The 26,596-nt window shown below is 51.4% G+C and overlaps 1 protein-coding gene across 2 annotated transcripts; it reads right to left on the bottom strand.

Moving 5' to 3' along the window:
* Positions 1-16,153: 16,153 nt before the first annotated feature.
* Positions 16,154-26,421, bottom strand: Sdsl (serine dehydratase-like). Of its 2 annotated transcripts, NM_001108336.1 has the most exons (8): positions 26,181-26,421; positions 21,626-21,819; positions 21,433-21,472; positions 20,185-20,324; positions 18,770-18,858; positions 17,922-18,149; positions 17,340-17,464; positions 16,154-16,474 (listed from the first exon to the last, which is right to left on the bottom strand). In NM_001108336.1, the coding sequence occupies exons 2-8, from the start codon at positions 21,797-21,799 to the stop codon at positions 16,281-16,283; spliced, it is 990 nt and encodes a 329-aa protein (NP_001101806.1). In that variant the 5' UTR covers positions 21,800-21,819; positions 26,181-26,421; the 3' UTR covers positions 16,154-16,280. The 2 variants fall into 2 exon arrangements, with proteins under 2 accessions (NP_001101806.1, XP_087435091.1); XM_087578965.1 differs by lacking the exons at positions 21,433-21,472; positions 21,626-21,819; positions 26,181-26,421 and adding an exon at positions 20,430-20,587 and having other exon boundaries at positions 16,160-16,474.
* Between the last annotated feature and the right edge of the window lie 175 nt (positions 26,422-26,596).

Below are 26,596 nucleotides of genomic sequence, written 5' to 3'. Positions count from 1 at the left end.
GCGCCCCCTGGTGGCTCAAGGCCAGCTTGTCTAGGAAGCTGCGCGGTCAGGGACAGGCCTTCAGATCCCAACTCCCAGCTCCTTCATACTTTTGAGTCTGAGGGCCCTGGCAGGATTCGAACCCTCCCACTCTGCTCTGACCCTGAGCCGGGCGCTAAGTCACTGGGCATCTGCCCACGGATCACTCTCCCTGCCCGGGGCCTGGAGGCTGAGCCATCAGGACGAACAGTATTATACTTTTTTGGAAGTCGGACGCTTCTAGTTTCCTTATTTTGTATAAAGAAGAAACAAATAAAGTATGTTTTTGTGTCTACTGTTTATTTATTGTACTCTAGTTATCCGGGGCTGGACATTTTTATATTTGTAAGAGGAGGGTGGGGCAGAGTTGGGGAGGGGAGCCAGAAGGAGGTTTACCAAAAAAACAAACAAACAAACAAAACACATAAAAAATACAAAAACAAGCAAATGAAAATTTAAAAAAATCAACTTTTTTTTATAAAAGAAAGATTAATAAAAAAAATCTTTTCTCCCTCAGTTCTGTGTGGTCTTTTTTTTTTTTTCCATTCAGTATCTTGAGGGTCAGGGTAGGTGCCCCTAACATCACAACTTGACAGTTATGAAGACCCCTCTCCCACCACTATGGGTCGAGGAGACCCCTGGGAGAAAAAAAAAACCCTTTCCCAGGACATACCGGAGACCATCGGAAAACACAGATACTTACATTGCAATTACAGAATTACAGTTATGAAGTAGTGCCAAAAACAATTTTATGGTCAGGGGTCACTGCAACGTGAGGAATCGTATTAAAAAGTCACAGCACTAGGAAGGTTTCGTTCTTATTGGGTGTTTTTTATTATTATTTCATTTTTTTACTGTGTGTGTGCGCACACGCGCATAATGTGTGTGTGCAGAGACCAGAGAACATTTGGGAGTCAGCTCTCTCCTTCCTCCAGGTGGGTCCCGGGGATGGGAATTCAGAAGGCGAGGCTTTGCAGCAATCCCCTCTACCAGCTGAACCCTCTTGCTGGTCCCTTTTGGGGAATTTGTGGCGAGCGATTTTCTCTCCTGCTTTTGTTCAGATCACAAGCCAATGGGGTGCATAGTAGGCCTACAGGATGTCTGAGGAATGAACAGGGGCTTGTTTCCGTCTGCCTCAGTTGTGTTGAAAGAACTGTCGTCTGGCATGCTGGGCATAGACCTGCAAACCCAGCATTTGGGAAGCTGAGGTAGGAGGATGGCAGGTTCTAGGCCAGTCTGGGTTGCATAGTGAGACCTTGTCTCAGGAGGAAGGGGGGCTGGGTGGGATTCTGATTTCTTTTTAGAGATTATTTATTTTTATTTCATGTGCATCGGCGTTTTTGCCTGCATGCACGTCTGAGTGTTGAAGGAGTCAAATCTTGGAGTTACGGACAGTTGTGAGGCGCCATGTGGTTGCTGGGAATTGAACTCAGGACCTCTGGAAGAATGGTCAGTGCACTTTACCGCTGAGCCATCTCTCCAACCCCAGGATTCTAATTTCATCTGTATTTATATTGAATGTGGTTCCAGGCGGCTGCAGACAAAAGCAGAAAACGTTCCAGTCATGTGCACAGTAGGTACAGTCATCTTTAGGGCATCTGCTAGGGTGGACGGGTTCTGGAGGGTGAGCCTGTGGTTCTTCAAGCCTCATAAAGTGTGTCCTATCTTTAGACTTTTGTTGATGATGTCGATGTTGTTGTTTTCTGTTTGGGGACGGAGTCTTGCCATGTAACTCCAGGCTAGCCTTGAACTTGAGGCAACACCTCCTTAGCACAGAGTTACGGGGGGTGCCCCACTCTGACTTCTGTGTGTGGAGCTAAGGATCTAAGGAACCCAGGGCTTCATGTATGCTGGGTGAGTGAGTACTCTACCCACTGAGCTTCATGTCAGGCCCCTGAATATGATTTATGAGGCCTGAGACCACACCTAGAAACAAAGCCTCTCTCTTCTCTGCCTCAGTTTCCTGACTTGGAGAAGTGGGGGGGGGGGCTGGGGTTACTGCTTCTTTCCTTCCCCTCCTACTCAGGCCTGATAGAACCAGAAAGACTGAAACTGTGAAAATGAGCGCGGCAGCGGCTGCCTTTGGGTCCCTTGTCACTCATGCTCAGGAGGGGGAGCTGGCCCACTTTAGCATCGGTGAAGAGGGTTTGGGGGTGGGGAGAATGAACTGCTTGTAATGAGCACAAGAACGGGGAAGGTTCCCACATGGTGGCCAAAATTCTTAGATCTTCATCAGATAACAGCTAGCTGCTCCCATGGAGAGCTGTAACAAAAGGCAGAAAAACCCATCACCCAGAATGCTAGGCACCTTGGTAAGGTGGACCCCCCCAGTCTCTTTTTCCTCGGTATCCTTACCCCCCGCCCCCCACCCTCGCACTTCAAGTTTCTGCGAGGCTAGGCGATTCCTCTCCCACTGAGGCCAGACAAGGCAGCCCAGCTGGAAGAACACATCCGGTGTAACAGGTAACAGCTGTTTAGGACCCACATGAAAGTCAAGCCGCACATCGGCTAGGTATGCACGGGGAGTCCTAGGTCCAGCCCCTGTGTGTTCTTTGGTTGGTGGTTCAGACTCTGAGGGCGCCAAGGGTCCAGGCGACTTGATTCTGCTGGTCTTCCTTTTTTCTTTTGGAACCCAACTCTCTTTCAGGTTCATGACAACATTTAGACCAAGGGTTCTCAACCTGTGGATGGAGATCCTTTTGTATGTGTGTGTGTGGGGGGGGGTCGTGTATCTGATATTTACATTGTGGTTCATAACAGTAGCAGAATTGCAGTTACGAAGTAACGATGGATGAGGTAATTGTAGAGTGGGCGGGCGGGGTTCACCACGACATGAAGAACTGTGTTAAAGGGTCGCAGTGTTAGGAAGGTTGAGAACCACAGGTCTAGACAGAGCCCCGTTTAGTCTCTAGTTCCTTGACCCGATGAGCAGCCCGGTTTTTTGTGTAGGTTTTGTGGATTTGATTTTAACAAACCCATCAGGCCTTGCCTAGTTCCTGCCAGTTCACCAGCACCAGAATAAACACCCTCACGGTGACTTCTCTGCAAGGGTCCTGGAAGGGGTTGTTGTCCCCTCAGGATGCTAACAAAGGTCGAGGGACTTGCCCAAGGTCACACAGCTGCCGAAGTGACAGAGGTGGGACTCAGCCCACACAAGCATCAGATTCCCTTTCTGTTCCTCTGGAGCACCCTGGCTGCCAGTAGATACTAGAAGCACTGTGTGGGGAGAGGGGATGGTAACTCCCCACATCTCCCCTGATGGCTTTCTGGCAGTGTGTAAGGTATGTAGAGAGGCCTGTTCAGTACGGAGTTGAAAGCTGAGGACCCTGGCTTTCCTGAAGCTGTCAAGCAGCTGGGTGATGGGGAAGGGAGAGGAAAGAAAGAAGGATGTAGGGAAAGGGGAAAGAGGAAGCGTAGAGGAGGGGGGCGGGACTCCAGAGGGGAGAGGAGGAGTCTCCTGCTTCTTAGGTACCCCAGCCACCTGTCTGTGTGGGACACTGGAGCCCCAGGGTGTCAGGGAGCTCCATTCATGGGCACAGCAGAGCTCACGCTGGGATGTATACACACATGTGCAAACACACCACAGACATGTATGGGCCACACCTCTTCCCTTGTGGACACACAGGCACCGACAGAAGCATCGTGCAGACAGAGGTTCCAGGGTACACACACCAATCCCTTCAACACACAGCTGAGTATACACACAGAGACAAACATGCTCTGAAGATGGGCATGTGGTAAAACGCAGAGACACATTTCCTATGAGCACACACACACCAAGGGGTGTGTGGCTACACACACATACCTAAAGTGTCTAATCCTGCTGCTTCCCTTCCTTCCCTGTTCATAGCCTCCACCCAGGGGAACAGAAGAGGGAGTTTACCCTTACTCAGAGGATGATTAATCCAGGGGCCCATCAAGAATCTCAAAGGGGCTTCAGAAGTCTGCTCAATGGGGAGCTCTGGGTCCACAAAAAGAGGCCAGTCACTGCTCATCATTCTGAGCCTCAGTTTGGTCTTCTGTGAAATGGACTCGGGGTCATTTCATCTGAGGAGTGCGCTGGAGATGAAAGAGAAAGCTTCAGGGAATTGGTTCCTGGGTTCAGACCTCATTTCTAACTCTCACCCACCCACAGAAGCACAATCCCACATGCATGTACACACCCACATGCATGTACACACCCACATACATGAACACCCCCACTTACATGTAAACACCACAGTATACACACACACACACACACACACACACACACACACACACACACTCCCCAGACAACTTAAAGCAAAAGTTCTTGAGAAAGCCTTACTTGGCCCACCCCAAACCCACTCTCATGAGCTCATTTTAGCATCCCAAATGCCTACAAGGCCCAGGGCCACAGTGGGGGAGGAAGTACATCCTCAACTGCCCCAAGACAGTGTCCTGCAGGTGCCAGGGGAGGGCCAGGAACACTTGGTAGAGCAAAGTCTGTGAAAGGATGTGTGGAGAGGGGGAGATTGGGAAGGTCATGTGTCTCCTAGAAACCACAACTATTTTCTTGAAGTAGAATCAGAGGAACGCACCCGCTAAAATGCCTATGTCTTGGTCCCCAGCACCCATAACCAGAGTGAAGCCCACAAAGTCTCACATTCATCAAGGTCCCCAGAGGTCCCGAGGACTCCCCCACACTTGCTGGACTACAGCGCAACCCTGCTCCAACAGCCTTAACTCTTCAGTTAGTGTCTCCCTCGAGCTCCGGTTCCCTCCTAGACAAGTATTTTCACTCCCGTTTTGCAGGAGGAGGTCCAGATCTAGCAGGTGCAGTGAGTCACACAACCAAAAAAGCCATGTGCTCAGTCAAGGGTCTGAGAGTCTGTTATCCCTGAGCCCAGAAAGGGACCCAGAACATCTGTCTAGAGGCTACAGTGCAGGGTGGGTGAATGAGGATGAATTGATGGGTGGTGGATGGATGGATGGATGGATGGATGGGATGGATAGATGGATAGATGGGCGGATGGGTAGATGGGCAGATGGGCGGATGGATGGATAGATGGATGGATGGATGGATGGATGGATGGATGGATGGATGGATAGATGGATAGGTGGATGGGTGGATGGTTGGATGGGTGGATGGGTGGATGGGTGGATGGGTGGATGGATGGATGGATAGATGGATAGGTGGATGGATGGGTGGGTGGTTGAATGGGTGGATGGATGGATGGATGGATGGATGGATGGATGGATGGATGGTTGAATGGGTGGGTGGATAGATGGATGGTTAGATGGTTGGATGGATGGGTGGATGGGTAGATGGGTGGATGGGTGGATGGATGGATGGATGGATGGATGGATGGATGGATAGGTGGATGGGTGGATGGTTGGATGGGTGGATGGGTGGATGGATAGATGGATAGGTGGATGGATGGGTGGGTGGTTGAATGGGTGGATGGATGGATGGATGGATGGATGGATGGATGAATGGGTGGTTGAGTGGGTGGGTGGATAGATGGATGGTTAGATGGTTGGATGGATGGGTGGATGGGTAGATGGGTGGATGGGTGGATGGATGAATGGGTGGATGGATGAATGGGTGGGTGATTGGATGGATGGTAGATATGTGCAGATTAAGAGATAGATAGATGAACAGATGAGTGAATGGTGGATGGATGCTGATTAGGAAGTGGACAGAGGAAATTCAGGGACTCTTTGCTGGCCATGGTGTTGCATGCATATAATCCCAACTTGCACATAATTCCAGCTACTTGGGAAGCTGAGGCTGGAGGATTGCAGGTTCAAGGCCAGCCCCAGCCTGTTCAAGACTCTGTTTCAAAAGTAAAACAAACAAACAAAAACATACACAAGTAGCTCAGTAGTAGAACCCTTGCTTAGCCCATGCAGGCTCTGGTACTGTGAGGGGAGGGGAGGTTCTTGACAGAGCCATTGCTGGTAGAAATGTGACTGGAGTTTGTTGAAAGTCCTCTCCACGGTTCAACACAGCTAACCAAAGAGACAAAGCACATGAGAGTCACCAATATCAAAAGACACAAGGACACCCGGCTCTCACCCCACCATTTCATCCTCTCCCTCTCTGCCACCCACCCCCTTCCTTATTCCTTCTGTTGATCCTTCCACTGATGTCTCTGATAATGTCTTGCCTCCTCCCCAGCACCTAAGTTCAAAAGTAAAGAGCTTCCGAGAATTAAAGAACCTGGAGAGATGGCTCCGAGGTTAAAAGCACTGGCTGCGGGGCTGGGGATATAGCTCAGTGGTAGAGCGCTTGCCTAGGAAGCACAAGGCCCTGGGTTCAGTCCCCAGCTCCGGAAAAAAGAACCAAAAAAAAAAAAAAAAAAAAAGCACTGGCTGCTCTTGCAGAGGACCTGGGTTCGATTCCCAGCAACTACATGGCAGCTCACAACTGTATACTCCAGCAGAAGGAGATCTTCTGACCTCAGTTGGCAACTGCACTCACTTGGCATACACAGGGACAGAGAGAGAGAGAGAGAGAGAGAGAGAGAGAGAGAGAGAGAGAGAGAGAGAGAGAGAGAAATTAATCTTTAATAAGAATTTTTTTTTGTTCTTTTTTTCGGAGCTGGGGACCGAACCCAAAGAATTTTTAAAGTCAGATGATGGTGGCATACACCTTTGATGCCAGCACTTGGGAGGCAGAGGCAGGCAGGTCTCTGTGATTTTCTGGAGAGTGAGTTCCAGGACAACCAGGGCTACACAGAGAAACCCTGTCTTGGAAAACAAAACAACAAAGCAAAACCATTTTTAAAAATACATCTAGGTAAGGAGGCGAATTGAGCTCTGGCTGTGTCCCCAGCTTTGGATAAAGAAAACATCACCCATCGCCCAGTGTCCTTAGAAACACGCAGACTCTAGACAGTTAAAAATTCCGGGGCTGGGGATTTAGCTCAGTGGGGGGCTGGGGATTTAGCTCAGTGGTAGAGCGCTTACCTAGGAAGCGCAAGGCCCTGGGTTCGGTCCCCAGCCACGAAAAAAAAAAAAGAACCAAAAAAAAAAAAATCCAACCAACACTGGACATCAGTTAAGCCATTTGGGCTCCAACACCAACATGTGTGCATGTCTGCAGTCCCTGTCCCCTGTTCTGCCGGCCGTTAAGAGCACGAGAGCTGCCCCCCTCCCCAACCTCAGAACTAATATTTAAAATGCAGAATGGCTGTGAAGGGCTCTGCTCTCCCGCCTTGTCATGCAGTAAAAAACATATAAACAGAATAAATTCCCTCTGCAGTTCTGATGAGGAGAGCACCGGGTCCCTGACTGGAATTTTAAGTCCCGCCTCAGCCGCTGCGCCTCGCACAGCTGATTTATGTGAACCCGGGTGCTCCTCTGCATATTTCTCCTGCTCAGCTCAATGGCTGGGCACCCCTTCCCATGCTATTAGCGTTATTAACACCTGGGCGGCCAATCACCGCAAATGGGCCGTTACGGTGATGGACAGAAGCTTCTCCAACCCCCACATCCAGTTCGGCTTCCGGCTCCAGCCGTACCCTAGACAGCCCCTCCTGCTTCAAAGTTCAAGCTGAGAGCCAGGTCTGTCTCCATCTGCCCACACCCCAACACCCGATAGTGGGATCCGGAGAACCTTGGAGGGACAACCCTTACCCCATCACGTGCCTGCGGCTTCCTGGGGGACATAGGTGGTGTGACTTTTATACATTTCGTTGCTTAAATTCCTCTCAATTTTTTTGTTATTTAAGTTATTGTTACTTTTAATTACGTGTGTGTGTGTGTGTGTGTGTGTGTGTGTGTGTGTGTGTGTGTTGGTGCACATGAGTGCTGGTGCCCACAGAAGCCAACAGCACCAGAACTCCCTGAAACTGGTGTTACAGGCAGTTCTGAGGCCCATGATGTGTGGATGCTGGGAATCGAACTCAGGCCCTCTAGGAAGGCAGTATGTGCTCTTAGTGCCTGAGCCATCTCTTCATCCACACATCTCAAGCCTTCTTACATGTTTTTAAATGTTTTGATTATATTTGTTTATTGGAGGAAGGGATCCTCCAAGGGCTATGGCACGTATGTGGTGGTCAGAGGGATAATCCTCTTACCACCAAGTGAGGATCAAATACGGCAAATGCCTTTACCCTCTGAGCCATCTCACACGCACCCCAAATTTTTAATACCTCAGAGAATCTTCCAGCGTGGGGGAGGGGGGACATTTGATACACCCACTGGCCAGGGATGGAAGTGAGGCCAAGGAAGGACAAGAGTGTGGCCTAAATTCTCATGAAGGCTTCACAGTGGTTTTGGATCACAAGCAAGATCTGCCAGCCTCCTGCTGTTCAAGGTGTGACCCTTGGTGGCTTCAGGGGACTGGGGGAGGGGGACATTGCAGACTGTGAGCTCCAGGGTAACATGGGCATGTCCGTTGGATTATATATGCACACGCACACATCAAATCCAAGTCCCTGCTATCTCTCTTTCACTGGAGTAAAATCTAGGGTTAATTCTCTTGGTTCGGAAATGGCCGAGAATCCCCAGGCTGAGATGGGGCTCACCGGGCAGAGTACTCACCCAGGACCCATGGAGCCCTGCCTTCTGTTCCCAACATTATATAAAAAGACTTGGTCCAAAACCCTGAAATCTCAACACTGAGGCTGAAGCAGGAGGATCGGGAGTTCAAGGTCATCCTCAACTACACTGCAAGTTTGAAGCCAGCCTGGGACAGGGTATAGAAAACCCTGTCTCATTAAAAAAAAAAAAAATAAATGGTGAGGGATCAATGAGAACCAGAGAAAAAGAAAAGAGAGAGAAAACAAATGTGGTCTCCAGGTGTGGTGGTGCACGGATTCAATCCCAGCACTCAAGAGACAGAGGCAGGAGGAGCTCAGTGAGTTCAAGGCCAGCCTGGTCTACACAGTGGAGTTCCACAACAGGTAGAGAGAACCTGTCTCAGGTAGGTAGGTAGGTAGGTAGGTAGGTAGGTAGGTAGGTAGGTAGGTGGGTGGGTGGGTGGGTGGGTGGGTGGGTGGGTGGATGGATGGATGGATGGGTAGGTAGGTATATAGGTAGATAGACAGATACATAGATAGATACATAGATAGATGTCATTGTCAAGGTTATACAAGGCCATGTATATTGCAGTCCTATCACAGAACCTTCATGAGGGGACCCACCAAGAAAGAACTGGTAGGGCTGACAATCTCCATTTGCAGCAAAGGGTGATTACTGCCATCTGTTCAATTTCCTTTTTTGAGAAAATGCTTCGAACATTTTTAAGCCAGCACTAACCAGGTGGGGCAGGGTGCACATGTCACCCGTGCTCTCAGGAGGCTGAGGTGAGAAGGTCACCATGAGTCTGAGGCCAGACTGGGTGACACAGTGAGACCCCCAACTCTAAAATGATAAACGGAGGCCAGGGATATCACTTGGAGAGGGGGGAAGTTCTCGCCGAGTATCCACCATGGCCTGGGTCTGATCTTAGTTCTGGAAAAAAAAAAAATAAGCGGGTGTGTAAGTGGCATTTTGTTAGCTTCAGGAACCCAGTTAACAAGGCCCTAGCAACCAGGATCTTTTCAAAAAATTATCTCCTTCTACTTCTGCCCCTCCAAGTGATATCATGGGGTGAACAGTGAACACAGCCTACCCCATACATTCTCTCTCTGTCTCTCTCTCTCTGCATCTCTCTCTGTGTCTCTCTCTCTCTTTCTGTGTCTCTCTCTGTCTCTCTCTGTGTCTCTCTTTGTCTCTTTGTCTCACTGTGTCTCTCTGTCTCTGTGTCTCTCTGTGTCTCTGTCTCTCTCTGTGTCTCTCTTTGTCTCTTTGTCTCACTGTGTCTCTCTGTCCTGTGTCTCTCTGTGTCTCTGTCTCTCTCTGTGTCTCTCTTTGTCTCTCTGTCTCACTGTGTCTCTTGTCTCTGTGTCTCTGTCTCTCTCTGTGTCTCTCTGTGTCTCTCTCTGTCTCTGTCTTTCTCTCTCTCTCTCTTCCTCTTCCTCTTTCCCTCCTCCTTCCCCCACCCTCCTTCTCTCCTCAGGGTGTCTCTGTGTAGCTCTAGCAGTCCTGGAACTCTGCTATGTAAACCAGGCTGGCCTTGAGCTCAGAGATCCACCTGCATCTGCCTCCCAAGTGCTGGGATTAGAGGTGTACTCCACCACCCTCCGACACATTTATTTTCTCCCTATTTGCCTATAGATGTCAGTTTATTGCTGTTCTTTTTATTTGGGCAACATAGAAACAAACAAACAAACAAACAAACAAAAAATCTACTTGGGTTTCTTTAAAGAAGACAGACAGATGCCCTGTGCTGAGAGCTGCAGTCTCCCTGGTTGATGCTGGGACCATTGTCAATTTCATCTCCCAGCTATCGATGATGTCTGCATGATCACCAGCTTTGCATGATGTCTGGGATTCCTGACATCAAAAATCAGCATCATCAGGTAAAGCCTCTGTTATCTGGACAACTGGCTCCTGCAGGAGGGACAAGTCCCACTTCAGCGACTGGCATCCTCTGAAGGCCTGACACCCCAGAAGGAAGTCTCTCATCTATTTTCTGAGCCCTCTGGCCACTTGGAGCAATGCCTTGATGATGGCACTGTGTCCTTACTGTCCCTAAGGCCTCCTTATCAAACACGCAGAGGGCTCAGCTTGGGAACAGACTGGAGGCTTCCTCATCCTCCCTGTGTCTGATACACAGGCTTGCCTAGTTCTAGGAAGGCGGGTTTCCCATTTCCAGTAGAAATGAAGCTTTCTTTCCAAAGGCTATGGAGAGTAAGATCTATGGCTGTAAGATCGAGTAAGGTCGAAGATGTGTCTCAGTGGTTAAGGGCACCGACTGCTCTTGCAGAGGACCTGGGTTCGATTACTGACACCCACATGGCATCTCACAACTGCCTGTAACTCCAGTTCCAGGGGATCAGACACCCCTTTTGGCCCTTGCTGGCCATCACTTGTACACTTAAAAGCTTTCAAAAGAATCTTTAGAGATGCTGCAGAGATGGACAAGCCCTTGGAAGATAACGTAGGCTGGAGGTGACATTTCAGCAATGTGTCTGCCCAGAGAGCTGACCCCTAGGGTGGTCCACTGTGCAGAACTGAAAATATCTCTGTGCTGACCACCCGGACCTGCGACATCTCAATTTGAGACTGGCTTTGGCACCGTTGTGCCGTGTTGTATGCATCTCTGATGTCAGCTAGAAATCTAGAGATCTCCCTACCCACCCGTCACACACTCACTTATTCGACTACTCACCCGGGGTCTGCACACAGTGTGGCCACAGGATGCTCCTCTGGATCAGGATACAGTCTTGACAATTTGGTCCTGCTGCGTTGTTCAGAGAGACACCAAAGCCATGAGAATGAAGGGGCAGTAGCTGCAGGTGACAAGAAAAGAGGGTGACACCCAGTGTGGAGGCACACACCTGCCATCTCAGAATTCGGAAGGCTGAGACAGGAGGATGGTGAATTTGAACATGACCACATAGTGAGATCCTATCTAATAGGAGAGGGGTGAGTAACACAGAGGTTCTAACATTTGTGTTGGCAGGGTGTTCTCCTGCTCTGGCCTAGGGATGCTAGCTAGCTTTTGGGTACTACAAAAAGGTCACTAAACAATAGAATACATTTTTGAAACAAATGGTAAACAATTTAGCAACATTTTAAGCAAAGGAGAATCTGTTTGACTTGAGTTGAGCAAGGATGTATAAGGCCAGGAGGACCCCAGCTACAATGTGTGTGTGTGTGTGTGTGTGTGTGTGTGTGTGTGCGTGTGTGTGTGTGTGTGTATTACCCCAAACCGCCAAGAGGCTGTCAAGATCTTACTTCCCACTCTGAAGACTCTGAAGGAAACTAAGGCTCTGAAGGGTTCATCCACCTGCTGTGTGGCCTGCTGGAAAGAAATGAATGGAGGTGAGACTTGAACCCAGGCCTCCTTACCTAGCATGGTGTGTTTTCTGACTACCTCCACATCTCAGAAGAAAGACCCAAGCTATGACTGCAATATCACTCCAGTTTCCTCCTGTGTGTTGTGAGACTAGCTGTCAAGCCCATGTCCAAGGACTAGGGAGTCAAGAGACTGTACCAGCCCAGCGAGGTCCCCATCATGAGGAATAAGAGAGACTCTGCCTCCTGTCCCCAGCCTTCTCCCCGCCAGGCCGATTGCAAAAGGAGCAGCTTGGCCATTTGTTCTTCAAACACTGATTTTTTTTTTTTTCTCCTTAGATCTTTTTGGCGGGGAAGGGCTGGGGACGGCAATCAGTTTTCGGACTTAAGATAAAAAATCACAGGAAAGGGGCTGCTTGACTCTCTATAATTAATGGGGCGGCCTGTAATAGGATTCTCCTGCCCATGGCGCTCCCAGGAAACACCTTTTTACATAAGATATTGCCCACGCTGGAGTGGCAGTGGGTGATTTATGGGGTTCCCTGCTGCACAAAGCGTCTCCCAGGGTTGCCAACCACTGGATTTATCAGGGAATTTGGAAACCGGGCGCAGAGCCCGCCTGTGACATTTTTGGTGGAATTTAAACAGCACAAACACTGAGAAGGAGAGGAGCAGGTAAGACAGGGAGAGGGCTCCGTTTAGACCACAGTGCCAGAGCAGGAGAGTCCCGGACCGTGATTTATAGCTGGGAAGACACAGGCAAGAAAACCAAGTTATCGACTGACCATGCGTCTAAGGCAGTGGTTCTCAACCTGTGGGTCGTGACCCTTTCACAGAGGTCACATAGCAGACACCCCGCATACCAGATACCTACATGACACTTCATAACAATAGCAAAATTACAGTTATGGAGCAGCAACAAGATAATTTTATGGTTGGGGGGAGGGGCTCACCACAACACAAGGAACTGTATTAAAGGGTCACAGAGTTAGGAAGGTTGAGAACCACTGATCTAAATCCTGAACGAGTTGGCCTGGCTGTTGTTTCAGACACCGTGTGAGTGGTCATCCATCACTGTGACCCACGCATACCATGGGGCCACTCTATGCTGTAGGCCGCCAATCCTTCTGGTAGCCAAGGGCTAACTTTACCCTCATTTAGGGAGTTCTGAAGGGGGGTGGCACCTCTTTGTTCATTCAGTGGCCAAGTTTTGCTCAAGACAGAGAGTGAATTCTAGGCTAGGCACGGGGCTGGGGAAAGCAGCCTGTGGGTATGAGATTCTGCCTCAGGACCTTTGCACATGCTGCTACTATGACTCTACCCATCCCCCTCATTGTTTTGGGTCCTCAGTACAAAAAATCACACCTTTTCACAGCTGTGGGTGTGGCTCAGTGGTAGGGCGCTTGCCTAGAGGCTGTCGGAGTTGGCTTGGCTCCCTAGTGCTGTCAAAAAACAAAAAGCAAAACAACAACAGCAACAGCAACAAAGCAGTTTTCCCTCTTACCTGCTAGATACTCGTATCAATGTAGGTTATGAACTAGCCCATTGGAAAGTTGGGATTCCTTTAACTACTCCATCATAACCAAACAGCCTATGTGGCTTCTGCAACCCACCCCCCATCTTCCTCACCTCTCTTTAAAACTCGCATCAGTAAGACATTGTGTGCATGCCTGTATATGTGTAAGCGCTCATGTGTGTGCGCATGCATATGAACACCAGAGGTCATCCTCAGGTGTTGTTTCCTAGGACGCCAGGCAGCTGCCAACCAACTCTGCCTTCTTCCCTCCTCCTTCCTGCTCCAGGGTGACAACTGCTCCTTTGTCAGACAAAGCATGGAGATGAGACAGAGGGGTCTGGATGAACCCTGGTAGCTGAGGGGAAGGAGCAGTGGGCAGCCACAGCGAGGCCAGCAGGATGCAGGTCAGAAGAAACACACATTCACAGACACAGGTTGCAATGTCCCTGGGCAGCCCCAGGCAAATGCCCTCTGACCTGGATCCATTTCCAGGCTCCACTCTCCCAACTGAGAGCCCAGGGCATCAGCATCAATGTTCACTCACTGCCTGCACCTGCCCCTGCCACAGCAAGTCCTAGTGACAGGGCTGCAGTATCCCTTGTTCCTTTGTCCCCTGACTCCCGCCCCCCAGCTCTCCCCCCTTCTTTCAAATGCCTTGGGTGTCAACCAGAGGGTCTCAGCTGAGCTCAGGGACACACACGTTATCAGGATGGGTCAACAGCTCTCTGGGGGTTCTTATCTGCAGCTCCAGAGACAAGGTAAGGAGCAAACAGCAGCTGACAGCTCTCTCAGAAGGACAGCCACCAGCTGAGGCCAGACCAGGGCTACCTGGGATCTGGAACACCTGGACAGGAGACAGAGTCTGCCCCTCAGACACAGGGACAGGGGAAGGGAGGAATGTTGCCAGCCTGGACAGTCCTGGGAGGCTTCAGGGAGGAGATGGCCATATGGAGGGCTTGAGGGAATCTATATGAAGCATGGCTATAGCATAGAGAACGAGGTCAACAGGGGACGCAGACTGAGCAAAGGGCAGAGGTGGAGGTGGGGGAGGGTGCCCAGTAGAGCGTCTATGCGTGAGCTGTGTGGCCCAGCCGAAGTGGTTCAATTGCTCTGACTTGGTTTTCCTCACTTGAATGAAGGTAGCAGCTGTCCATGCCACGTGGGTCATGATGGGATAAAAGCCCTGAGCAAGGTACAGGTGTTCGGTGGTTAGACCCTGGGTCCTCCCAACTCCCACAGTTCAGCTTCACAGTGGGAAAGAACATCCACTGAAGGACACAGATGGTAGGTTCGAGGTCACACTCTCCCGTCAAGCTTGGTCACAGCCCAAAATACAGGGACAGTGAGAGCAAGAGCGAAGGGAGAGAAAGGGGGTGGAGGGGGAGACAGAGACAGAGACACAGAGACAGAGACAGAGAGAGGCAGAGAGAGTCTGAGAGAGTCTGAGAGAGAGACAGAAAGAGGAGCCTGAGAGAGAGACAGGGAGACAGAGACAGACAGACAGACAGACAGACACACACACACACACACAGAGACTGAGAGACAGAGAGAGCCTGAGACACATACAGAGAGAAAGACAGAGAGACTGAGAGAGAACCTGAAAGAGACAGAGAGAGGAGCCTGAGAGAGATAGAGACAGACAGACACAGAGAGAGACAGAGACAGACAGACAGACAGACAGACAGACACACACACACAGAGAGAGAGAGAGAGAGAGAGAGAGAGAGAAAGAAAGAACTAGATAATTAGCAGGAATAGCTTTCCACTCAGGTCTGGCTGCATCTGGCTTCAGAATTCTTAGCACCAAAATCTCTATCCTGACTCCGAATTTGTTGCTCCAAGGAAATGGGATTGGATCCCCAGGCATCTGTTGGGGGATTCTTGATGAGAGTTGTCTCTAGAGTTCAGGAGAGAACATGGTATGGGCAGCACATTTGAGAGTGGAGGCCCCTGCTGCCTGAATCCTGCCCTTGAGAAAGGATACTAGTCATGGCCTGTGCTCCGCAGGCCCAGAGAGGATAGGACACTTGCCCGAGACCACACAGCCCCTATGCCTCAGGGAACTGAGTCTCACCTTGGGTGGTGATTACCCAAGCTGAGCTCTGTCACCTGACAGGCTATGAGGGGAATCAGAAGATTCCATACAAAGACAAGGTGGGTCCTAGTCCCCTCTAGGGCCTCAGAACCCTCTCCCATCCCCCCTCAACACACACACCTTGTGTTAGAGCCAAGGGAGATCCCAAGGTTGCAGGGACATAAATCCACCCTGAGCCGACTTCCCCATAGGATACACTCTGCTGCCCCCTTGTGGCTTCAACGAAGTTGACAGCCTCTCGTTTGCTACTAGATTTCCTAGGTCTGGAGCGCCTAACCCTACAGGGGAGCCCGGGAGAGACATAGGATAGGACTCTGCCCCCAACGCCGCTGCCTCCAGCACCCACTGATGTAACTAACCTAGTGACACTGAGAATTAATGTCTGCACCTGGCTGGGTCACATGACAGCTGCATGACCTTGGTGCATTGTGTCACCTTCACACACACACACACACACACACACACACACACACACACACACACACTGTGGCATTGGTGAATGTGGATATTGAGAAGGACTCAGGGGCTCTTAGAAAAGTCCCTGGCAGTTAAGCATGTGAGGAGGGCTAATGACATCATCCCTATGGAGGGACACACTTCAAGGATCTGTGCATGGAACAGCCCACGCTGTGACACGGAGTCATTTTCTCCAAACCTGCTTTGGGTTGTGTAGCTCGAGGAAGAAAAACACAGAACCCCCAGGAACCACATGCTCCAGTCAGGCAGGTTTATTCATTGGACTGCAGGGAGCCACAGGGAGCAATCCAGGAGGGCTGCCTGAAGGAAGAGGACAGGACCAAGGTGTCCAGTAGCCTCCGAGGTCCCTGGGATCCTTCAGCTGCAGTTCAGCTGTGTTTTCAGCTCCTGAAGCTGTTGGCTACTGATGTTGTTGCCACCACACACGATGACCACGACGGAATCCAGGGCAGGGCTCAGGCGGCCCTCAGTCTGGAGCCTCCCCAGGATGCCTGAGTAGACAGCAGCCAGGGCAGCACCGCAGGCAGGCTCCACCAGCATGCGCTCATCGTCTGTGGGAAGGACGGGGCGGGGAGGGGAGGGAGGACTGTCGGGCAGTGCTCAGCAGGAGGCGCCCATCCATCCCTGTCCTCCGCAATCACAGGTCTGACTTTCTACAGTTGGGCTCCTTACTCCATCACTTGTCTGTCTGTCTGTCCATCCATCAGTGTAGCCTTTGTCTGTAATGCCAGCCATCCAACCAGGAGCCATTCATCCATCTCCTACCCATCATTTGATTGGTCATTCATCAGCCTGCTCGTCAATGTGTCCACCAATCAATCCACCCGCCTGTCCATCCATCTATCCATCCACTCACCCATCCATCCATTCTCCCATCCATCCATCCTTCCTCCCATCCATCCATTCTCCTGTCCATCCTTCTTTCCCTCCACTGCCCATCTATACACTACAAATCTTCCCCACTCATACATTTATCCATTCATTCAACGAGCACTTCACTCTCTGCCTGGTTCTGTGCTAGGAAGACCTTAGGGCCATAATAGCGGCTAAGACACAAATCCCCATCCCTGCCCAGTCACATCTCAACCGCAAATGAAGACTAGGCAGCTGTGGACAGAGGGGTTAGTGTATTGGAAGTCTCTGGTTAGTGAGGTGTTGTGGGGAGATCAGGGTGGCTTCCTGGAGGAGGCACCATAATGGATAACTGGTCATCACATGGGCAAGCAGTAGGAGATAGGGTCAGGACGGACATCTAGAGACAGGAATGTGGGAAGGGAACGTGCAGAGGGCAGCTAAGACTTTCTCCTCCTCCCATCCACCACTGGACACGCCCATGACATCACCAGTGCCCAGCCAGCCCAGTCACAGACTCTGAGAACAAGGTTGAGTGGACAGAGAGCACCAGGCCTCACTCACCCAGGAACCTCTGCACAGCTCTGACAGCCTCCCGGTCTTCTACCACCTCAGAGAGGACTTCACACTCCTTTGCACACTCCAAGGTCCGTGCAGCCACAGTCTTGGCTCCCAGGCTCCTGGCTACGCTACAGAATGGAGGGAGGGTGATGGAAGAGCAGACAGGTCAGAGCCCCACCCTGTGTTCCTTGGTCACCCACATCCTGGGATGGATGGGTCCCCATCAGGAGGCACAGACACACACGCGTACAGAGCTCAGAAATTGACATCAGGCCTTTTCCTTGATCGATTTGCCTGTACATGTTTTTGAAGCAGGATCTCTCCACACTAACAAAGGCTGGCCCCTTCACTCTCAAGCCTCCTGCCTCAGCCTCTCAAGGGCCAGGATGACAGGGTGCACCCACAAATCCGGCTTTTTCACACCCCCTAACTTGGATCCTCATGACAGCAGTTGGAACTTCAGGACAAGCAGACCTATGGGGTGCCTGAACCACCACCACCACCACCACCACCAGCTGGACAAATAGACCATAGGCTAAAGATGCCCCCACCCTCTACCCTCCTCAGATGCTCACACCGGCTTACCTGGTGATGTCTGGCAGAGTGACCAGCCTGCCCGCCAGCAAAGCCGCGTTGAAACTGTGTGCCCCCCGGGTCTCCATGGCAACGATGGGCACATGCTGCCAGCCTACCTCCAGTAAGCCAGCAACCACACCGGCCAGGAGCCCTCCACCCCCCACGGCCAGCACCACGGCACCTGGAGGCGTCCTCAGGGACTCCTTGAGCTCCCGCACTAGGCTGGCATTGCCTTCCCTGTGGGGTGCAAGGGGGACACATGATGGGACTGCCAGGATAGGCGACCCCTCCTCGGCTACTTAGAGGCAAGATGATGCAGGAGGGAATTACCCTTGTTCTCCATTTCACTCTTTCCTTCACCCACCCATGTGTCTGTCCAACATCCTCCCAGCTTCTTTCTTTCCTTTCCCATCCTGTCCTCCCCACTTGGAGAAGGGATATCCTATTCCATTAAGAGGGATCAGCTGGCACTCTGGAAGCAGAACCCTGTCTCTGCTCCCTGAACAGCTGTGAGCCCTTGGGCAAGTGTCTTGGCCTCTCTGTGCCCCAGTGGGCTTCCCAGTAGCTACTTATTCCCTGCAAAAGAGGAGCAGACAGTGAAGGGATTCCAGTAACCTGAGCCCAGCCCTAGGCACATATTCAACAGACGACACTTCATTTTACAATGTCCATTTCACCAATGGAGAAACTGAGGCACGGGTGGTGAGGTGCTTTGCATAAAACACAATTCCCAAGCAGCTAAGTTTGAATCCATGTCTGCCTGTCTTTGAAGTCTCTTCTTCCTGAGCCTCAGTTTCCACGTCTGGGCAGTGAGGGTCCCACACTCTGCCTCCCTAGGAACATAGCCACAGCCTTACCATATCAGGGGATGGTCAAACGGGGAGACGTTCACCCAGCCGTCCCTGGTGGCCAGTTCTTGTGCCCTTACATTGGCTTCATCCCAGACCTAAAGAGAAGTAGAGGCCCCACAAGGACTCCACAGAGAATGGTGGAGGTCCCTGACTCTTAGGGGTCCCCCTGAGGGAGATCACACCTCCCAGGATAAGGACGGCAACCTCACAATGGGTCACCATGTGTCTCCCTCAAACTCAAAGGGACGGGGATGCTGTGTGACCGCAGGGCCAGAACAGCTCAGGGTGTGCAGAGCCAATGGACTCCAGGACTGGTCACATGGAGCCAACGTGAGGCCCGCAGGAGGGGACAAGGCTCTCACACCAGCCCCACAGATCAGCTGGGTCTTTGCAGCTGATCCATGAAAGCCTTTGTTGCTGGATGGTGACCCTGAGGTGAGCTGACACCTGTGTCCACCATAGGTCACCCAGAGCTCATCTTCTGGGCATCCCCTGATCATGGAGCTTGCCCAGGGTGTGACCAAGGAGGGCTGTGAATGCAGGAAGCATGTGCCTGGGGCAGACTCCACCAATAAGGATTGAGGATTAAGACAACTGCTGTGTCCCACTCAGGGGCACAGCCATGCTAAGCTCAGAGAGGTAAACCCCAGGTGGTATAGACATGCCCGCCCCGCCCTGTTCCAGAATAGATGGATGGATGGGTGAGTGGGTGAGCAGGAGAGTGGTTGATAAAGAGAAGGAAGTAGAGAAGCAGAAGTGAGTGGGGTGTGGTGGTGCACATCTTAATCCCAGTACTCAGGAGGCAGAGGCAGGTGGATCTCTGAGTTCGAGGCCAGCCTGGTCTACAGAGTGAGTTCCAGGACAGCCAGGGCTACACTGAGAAACTCTGTCTTGGAAAGCCAAAACAAGCAAAACAGAAAGAAGCAGAGAAGAAAGGGCTGGGGTGGAGCCGGGAGCTGCACAGTGTGGTCTTTAGAAGTAGCTTTGGGTTCTATGGTTCAGGCACAGCTTCAAGTGAGGTCCCATTATTTTCTCACTGCGGTCTCAGAACAAGAAACGGCACAGCCATCAACCACCCTTTCAGGTCCCAGTATGTCTGTGAGGACAGGGGTTGTGGGGGATACTCCCCAGGCCTCTGACAGGAGTCTTCTCAGGATGGGGCAGAGAGGTCTGTGAGCCCTCAAAGTGCAACACCCTTCTCATGTCCCTTCTCCCTACTCTCTGCCCTCCTGAGAGAAGACGGAAGGCTGTTTCTGGCCAGTGTTCACCCAAAATAAATGGAGGTGATGCCCTGGAGTGGAGTAGAGGAGGACACAGCTCCTCCCCAGCCCCGTCCCAGCCCCGCCCCAGCCCCTCCCTCAGCCCCCTCCCGAACCCGCCCCAGCCCCGCCCCCTTGCTTCCGCCAGCACCACCTCCTTACCTTCCCAGTCAGCTGGACCTCGGCCCCCTCTCCCTCCAGCCGCCTCACCACCTGCTTGGAGGTGCTCTCTGGGAGCACGATGGTGACGGGGATGCCCAGCTTCTGAGCGGAGTATGCGGCCGCAATGCCTGCGTTGCCCCCTGGGAGCAATGGGGAAAGGAGTTCCTCAGACTTCACATGCACCACCCCATCTCCCCCACTCCCTCTAATCCCCCATAAGTCACCTGTGGGTGCCCCCCACCCACCTTGCTGATTTATGTCAAGCCAATCGGAGAACACAACCTCCTGGCCCGTGACTGCTTCAGACATAAGTATGTCACCCAGGCTACTGTGGGGCCTGGGCGAGAGGAAAGGGGAAAGAAAAGCAAGAGTAACAGTGACAGAAGAAGAGTCAGAAGATTCAGCCGGGTCTGAAAGCCATTTATCCTGAGAGTGTTCAGAACTTGGGGCCTATGGCTTCACCCTCTGTGAGGTGGGTCTCTGTTGTCCATGACCACCACAAGTCTCAGATTATGGGGAAGGGATTTAAGAACAGATTATGTGGCTGTCTGAGACTTCGACCTGATGAGGCTAATCCTTGAGAGGAACCTTAGTGGGGCCTGGTGATGCAGATCTGAGATGGAGAGAAGAGGTCCAGAGTCCTGTCAGCCTGTAACAAAGGGAAGAAGGAAGAAAGGAAGGAAGGAAGGAAGGAAGGAAGGAAGGAAGGACAGAGGGAAGGAGGGAGGAAGAACAGAAGGAAGGAAGGGAAGGAGGGAGGGAGGAAGGACAGAAGGAAGGAAGGGAGGAAGGACAGAAGGAAGGAAAGAAGGAAGGAAGGACAGAAGAAAGGAAGGACAGAGGAAGGAAGAACAGAAGGAAGGAAGGACAGAATGAAGGAAAGAAGGAAGGAAAGAAGGAAGGACAGAAGGAAGGAAAGAAGGAAGGAAGGAAAGAAGGAAGGACAGAAGGAAGGAAAAGAAGGAAGGACAGAAGGAAGGAAAGAAGGAAGGAAGGACAGAAGGAAGGAAAGAAGGAAGGACAGAAGGAAGGAAAAGAAGGAAGGACAGAAGGAAGGAAAGAAGGAAGGAAGGAAGGACAGAAGGAAAGAAGGAAGGAAGGAAGGAAGGAAGGAAGGAAGGACAGAAGGAAAGAAGGGAGGAAGGCAGGAGAAGCCAAGGCCTGGACATTGACCGCTGCTCTAGCTGGCTCGCCCGCCCCCACCCCAGTCCCAAGGACTCCCAATAAAACAGAGAGGGGTGGAGTCACCTGAGGAGCACACCAGATGTCTGCATCCCCTCTTGGCCATCTGGACAGAGAAAGGATGGAGTTGCGATCACTCCAGTCACGCAAACCTTTGTGAGATGTGGCTTGCTCTACCCAAACGCGACAGTCCTCCCCCACACCACCTCTAATATGGTGCCCACACTTCCTCCACAGCTGTGTGCCCACCCTCCTTCACCTGCTGACAGAAATGTCCGATGCCCCGGATCTTAAAGGAGCCAGCTATCTGCACGTTCTCATATTTGAGGAAGACAGGCATGCCTGCCACCTGAGACAGCGCCCAGCTCTCCAGCAGGGGTGTGACCCTGTGGAAAGGCTCTGCCCTGACACACTCTGCCGAGGCTCCCTCCATTCCAACAGAACGCTGACGACCTGCAAGGAGGCATAAAGGGTTTGCACTGTTCAGACTCTTTAGCCATGACAGGGGGAGGGAGGACGAGGCCCCTGAGCCTGACCACCCCAAATCTTATCCAGAATCCCAGCTGCAAGGTCCAGACAAGTATCTGTCCCTCTCTGCAGCCTGGTTTCCCAATCTGAATGAAGAAGATTGCCCTGGGTACCCTTTACTTAATGTCTGTGACTGCCCATAGTGCTGGGGACACAGAGTGTAGCCAAAGAGTAGTTTAAAAACCATTCATTCATTCATTCATTCATTCATCCACTGTTTATCCATAAAAACACTGATTAAGTAGGTGCCAGAGAGTCCAGGCCCTTCCTTAACCCTTTAGCGTTGCCCTTGGCAGCCTTCCACCCTTCTCTCAGTTATCCGTTCTGTAGGAACCACAACCCGTGTCTCTAAAAGCAAGGATGCCTTTATTGTAGTTGCCGTTGAGTGATAGGCTCTCCATATATAGCCCAGGCTAGGCTGGAACCCACCATCCTCCTGCCTCCACCTCCTTAGTATTGGGATTATAATGGTATGACACCTCACTGACCCAAAAGGCTTTGTTTTCTGGCTTTTACATGTGTATGTAGCTTTACAGTGGTTTGCATTTGTCCAAACGTGTTGAGGCAGTGACTTTATGCTGGCTACACAGGTTTCAAGCTAGCCAGGTTTGGCTGTCTCAAGTCAAAAAAGGGAGCCAGAAAGATGGCTTGTCTGTTAAGTGCACTTGCTGCTCTCTGAAAGGACCCAGGTTCAGTTCCCGGCACCCTATGGGGTCCTGGCAGCCTATGGTGCCAGGAAACCAGAGAATGAGGGGGAGCCAGTTCAGAGCAGAAGTGGGGTGGGGTTGTGTTCAACCGCAGAAACCTGAGATCATCCCCTCCCTGCCTTGGTCCTGCATGTCCCAGCACATGTAGCCCTGTGACCCCCATCTCTGCCCATATCGGAACAGGCCACTAGTCACAGCCAGGTTAAACTTCTTTCCTTATAAGGTCATGTCCAGCAAGCTCCTGAAACTCCTCCCTATGCAAATGAAGCATCCCCAGCACCCCACCCCCATCAATGCTGTATGCCCACCCCATAGTCCCTACTCACTCCCAAAGGTTTAAGTCCCCCCTCTCCACCCCAATTAAAGCTGCTCCCTGAAGCCTGTCTCCCCAGAGTCTATTCTCCCCTCACACCACCTGAGGTCTCCTCACCCTGGTTGTTCTCACCCCCACCCCCAATCCCTCCAGTTCTAGGGGCTCTGGTGCCCTCTTGTGGCCTTTTCTGTCACTGCATGCACGTGGTGAACACACACCGGCAATAATTTATAAAAAGTGTAGTAAAAGGGGTCTGGTAAGATAGCTCAGCAGATGTTGTCACAGGAACCTGATAGCCTCGGTTCGATCCCCAGGAACCACTTTAAAGTGGAAGGAGAGAGAAAAGAGGGGAGAGGCAGGCGTGGTGACCGACACACCACCCATCCATCCAGGCAGAGACAGGCGGATCTATGAATTCAGAGCCAGCCTGGACTACAAAATGAGTAGCCTCAAGGCTAGCCTCAGCTACTTATTGAGAAAACTGTGTTTCAAACCACCAAACCAAAGGGACGAAAAGAAAAGAAAACCTACCCTTTTTTGTCTCTACAGCAGAAAAAAAAAAATTGGTCAGGTCCTTTGCAGTTCCAAGGTGGGCCACCAGGGGGAGTGAGCTGCACCCCCATCCTTCCTGCCCAGGAAGCTGGACCTCTTATTTAAGTGACTTGAATAAGGGGAACTGGGGGTCTGTTCATGAATCTGACCCTTTGTCAGGATGACCCTGGAACTCCCCAGACAAGGCAAAGACAACACAGGCCCATCTCCTTCAGCACTTCTCACAGGGTAAGGGGCCTATGAGCTGTACCCGGTCTCCAGATTCCTGTACTGGCTAGTTTTATGTCACTTGACACAAGCTAGAGCCATTTTTGAAGAGGGACTGAGAAGCTCACCCTAAAAGACTGGACTGTGGGAAAGAAAGCCCTTGGTGTATTTTCTTCATAGGTGATTGATGTGCGATGGTCCAGCCCACTGTTGGCAATTCCATCCCTAGGCTAGTGGTCCTGGGCTCTATTTCTATTAAAGGTGTGTGTGTGTGTGTGTGTGTGTGTGTGTGTGTGTGTGTGTGTGTGTGTGTACACTGTAGCTGCCTTCAGACACCACAAGAGAGCATCAGATCCCATTACAGACAGTTGCGAGCCACCATGTGGTTGCTGGGAATTGAATTCTGGAAGAAAAGTCAATGCTCTTAACTGATGAGCCATCTCTCCAACCCCAGAGTCCTGGGTTCTATAAGAAAGCAGGCTGGGCAAGCCATGGGGAGCAAGCCAGTAAGCAGCACCCCTCCATGGCCTCTGCATCAGCTCCTGCCTCCAGGTTCCTGCCCTGATTGAGTCCTGCCCTGACTTCCTTCAGTGATGAACAGTGATGTGGAAGTGTAAGCCAGACAGACCCTTTCCTTCCCAAGTTGCTTTTGCTCATGGTGTTTATTATAGCAATAGAAACCCTAAGACACCTTTCATAGCCTGTCCTGGCTCTCATCTCAGGCTTGCAATCCTAGATTGTAGTTTTGGGGGTTAAGCAGAGACCAGAGTAAAAAAGGGTCATGTGACCCAAGTGTGTGCCTCAACCACTCCGCGCCCGTTCCCTCATCTGTAAAATGGGAACAAATACATACCCCAACTCACAGACTGTGGTGCAGACAAATTGATGGCGCCTACTGGCATGCTCCCGACTGAGTTCTCCAGAGAAGTTCTCTCATGGGAACCCTCTCCCAGTGCAGATGGCACACCCTACTGTGTGCATCTAGAGAGCATGGTCAAGGTCCAGGCTGGGGATTGGGACCCAGGAATGGCTTAGTGGGGAGACAAATACCTACCTCTGAGCTGACTTGTGGTTTGATGATGTCTACAGACCAACAAAATAGTAGGAAACTGTGAGTGTTAGGGGTGAATAGAAGAGTCCCCTTTGGGGCTGGAGAGATGGCTCGGTGGTTAAGAGCACTGACTGCTCTTCCAGAGGTCCTGAGTTCAAGTCCCAGCAACCACATGGTGGCTCACAACCATCTGTGATGGGATCCGATGCCCTCGTCTGTTGTTTTTGAAGGAACCCACAGTGTGCTCACATACATTAAATAAATAAATAGATCTTTTCTTAAAACCTTTTGGGTATGGAGTCAGGAAAGGCCTCTTGGACCAGAGAGAGAAGAATGAGCTAATTATGAAACTTGCCACACACCAGACAGCCCTGGACAGCACAGGGTCCTTGAGATGATGAGTTCAACCGTGAAGTGGAGGTGTCCAATGTTCCCTGCATTACTTGATAAGGGCTAACTGTTGTGTGGGACTTGCTGGGAGCTGGGCACCATGCCCAGCTCCTTCCTTCTTATCTCAGAAGGCACTGAGAAACCCTGACAGAGGCCTGTATTTAACTTCGTTCTGTAACTACTCATCCAGGGGGGTTGGTGCACGAGGCCACAGGTTCAGAGTTCAAAACGCAGGTGTGGGCTTCCACACCATGTGTCGTCTTAGCTACTGAACTGTTGATATCATCATCACCATCAGCATCACCATCATAACCTTCATTCATTCATTCATTCATTCATTCATCCATTCAAAATGAGGCCATTTGGTACTTCACTGACAATTATCCGTAAGAACGGAAACTCGCCAGGTGGTGGTGGTGGCACACACCTTCAATCCCAGTGGTTCCCTGTGAGTTTGAGGCCAGCCTGGTCTATAGAGTGAGTTCCAGGACAGCCAGGGCCGCACAGAGAAGCCCTGTCCCGAGCAAACAAAAGCAGCAAAGAAAAAGTGCTAACATGCTTGGCTCTGTCCCCAGGCCTCTCTGCTCCTCCTGAGGACAGCCACTTCACCACTGTCACAGGGTGATGACCCAGCTGAGCCCAAGACCCTGGGACCCCACCTCTCACCACTGAAGCAGGTGCGGGAGCTGAGCAGGGAGAGCCCAAGTTCAGCTCTGCAGCAACCACGTAAAAGGGCTTGAATAGCTGAAGCCCTGTGACTTTCTTGCTAGAACTCACTGGTAAGCAGTGCTCATCTGGTCCTGCCCTCACTCTGAACCTGACCATCCTGGGATCCTTTCCCTGTGGGCCATTTAGTGGCCTACAGCAGCTAAATCAAGAAAAGGGTTAGAAAGCCAAACTAACTGACAGCCTCTCCAGCCAACACAATCTGCTCTCTACTCTCAGGGTCCACAGGGCTTGCCAAGATAGTAATCAGGGCCACCAGGCTAGTAACCACACTCACGCCCACTCACTGCCCAACACACTGTCCCACGGTCCCCAGCCACTCCCACAATGCCTCCCTTACCTTCCCCGAAAGACAGTCCAAGACCAGCACAGCCCAGCCAGGATCAATCTGAACTCACAGGCTACCAGATCAGCTTCCGCTATCAGGCCCTGGCCCCTCCTCCTTGTTAAAGGGACAGCTCTTGATTCTGGGGTCCTGGTGAGGACTCACAACAAAAAGTGATCAAGATGAACTCGTGGGGATATGCAACCCTCTCTGCCTTCCTCATGCAGCTCACGGCTCATGAATGACCCGTGCTCATATGGTAGGTGGAGAAATGGAGGTTCAGGAAGCATACATCCATGGGACTGGCCAGCAAGAGGTAGAGTGAACCCCTCATCTCGGACCCCTTCGTAACACAGGTACCCCAGGTCTGACTTTGGGTTCAGAGCTGTTGCTGGGTCAGGCCACTTGCCCTGGTCCACACTGGAGTCAGC

This window comes from Rattus norvegicus, chromosome 12 (assembly GCF_021556685.1).
Source record: "Rattus norvegicus strain SHRSP/BbbUtx chromosome 12, alternate assembly SHRSP_T2T, whole genome shotgun sequence".
Taxonomy (NCBI): domain Eukaryota; kingdom Metazoa; phylum Chordata; class Mammalia; order Rodentia; family Muridae; genus Rattus; species Rattus norvegicus.
The sequence above is the reverse complement of the archived record's forward strand: the minus strand, read 5'-3'. Positions and strand labels throughout refer to the sequence as shown.

Bases quoted from the DNA above. Each gene is read 5' to 3' on its own strand.
- Sdsl (NM_001108336.1), bottom strand. From the start codon at position 21,799: ATGGAGGGAGCCTCGGCAGAGTGTGTCAGGGCAGAGCCTTTCCACAGG. The intron at 18,859-20,184 runs GTAAGGAGGTGG...ACTTCTCTTTAG, and splicing joins AGGTCCAGCTGACTGGGAAG to GTCTGGGATGAAGCCAATGT. The intron at 16,475-17,339 runs GTGAGTGAGGCC...TCCTTCCCACAG, and splicing joins AGCTGTGCAGAGGTTCCTGG to ACGATGAGCGCATGCTGGTG.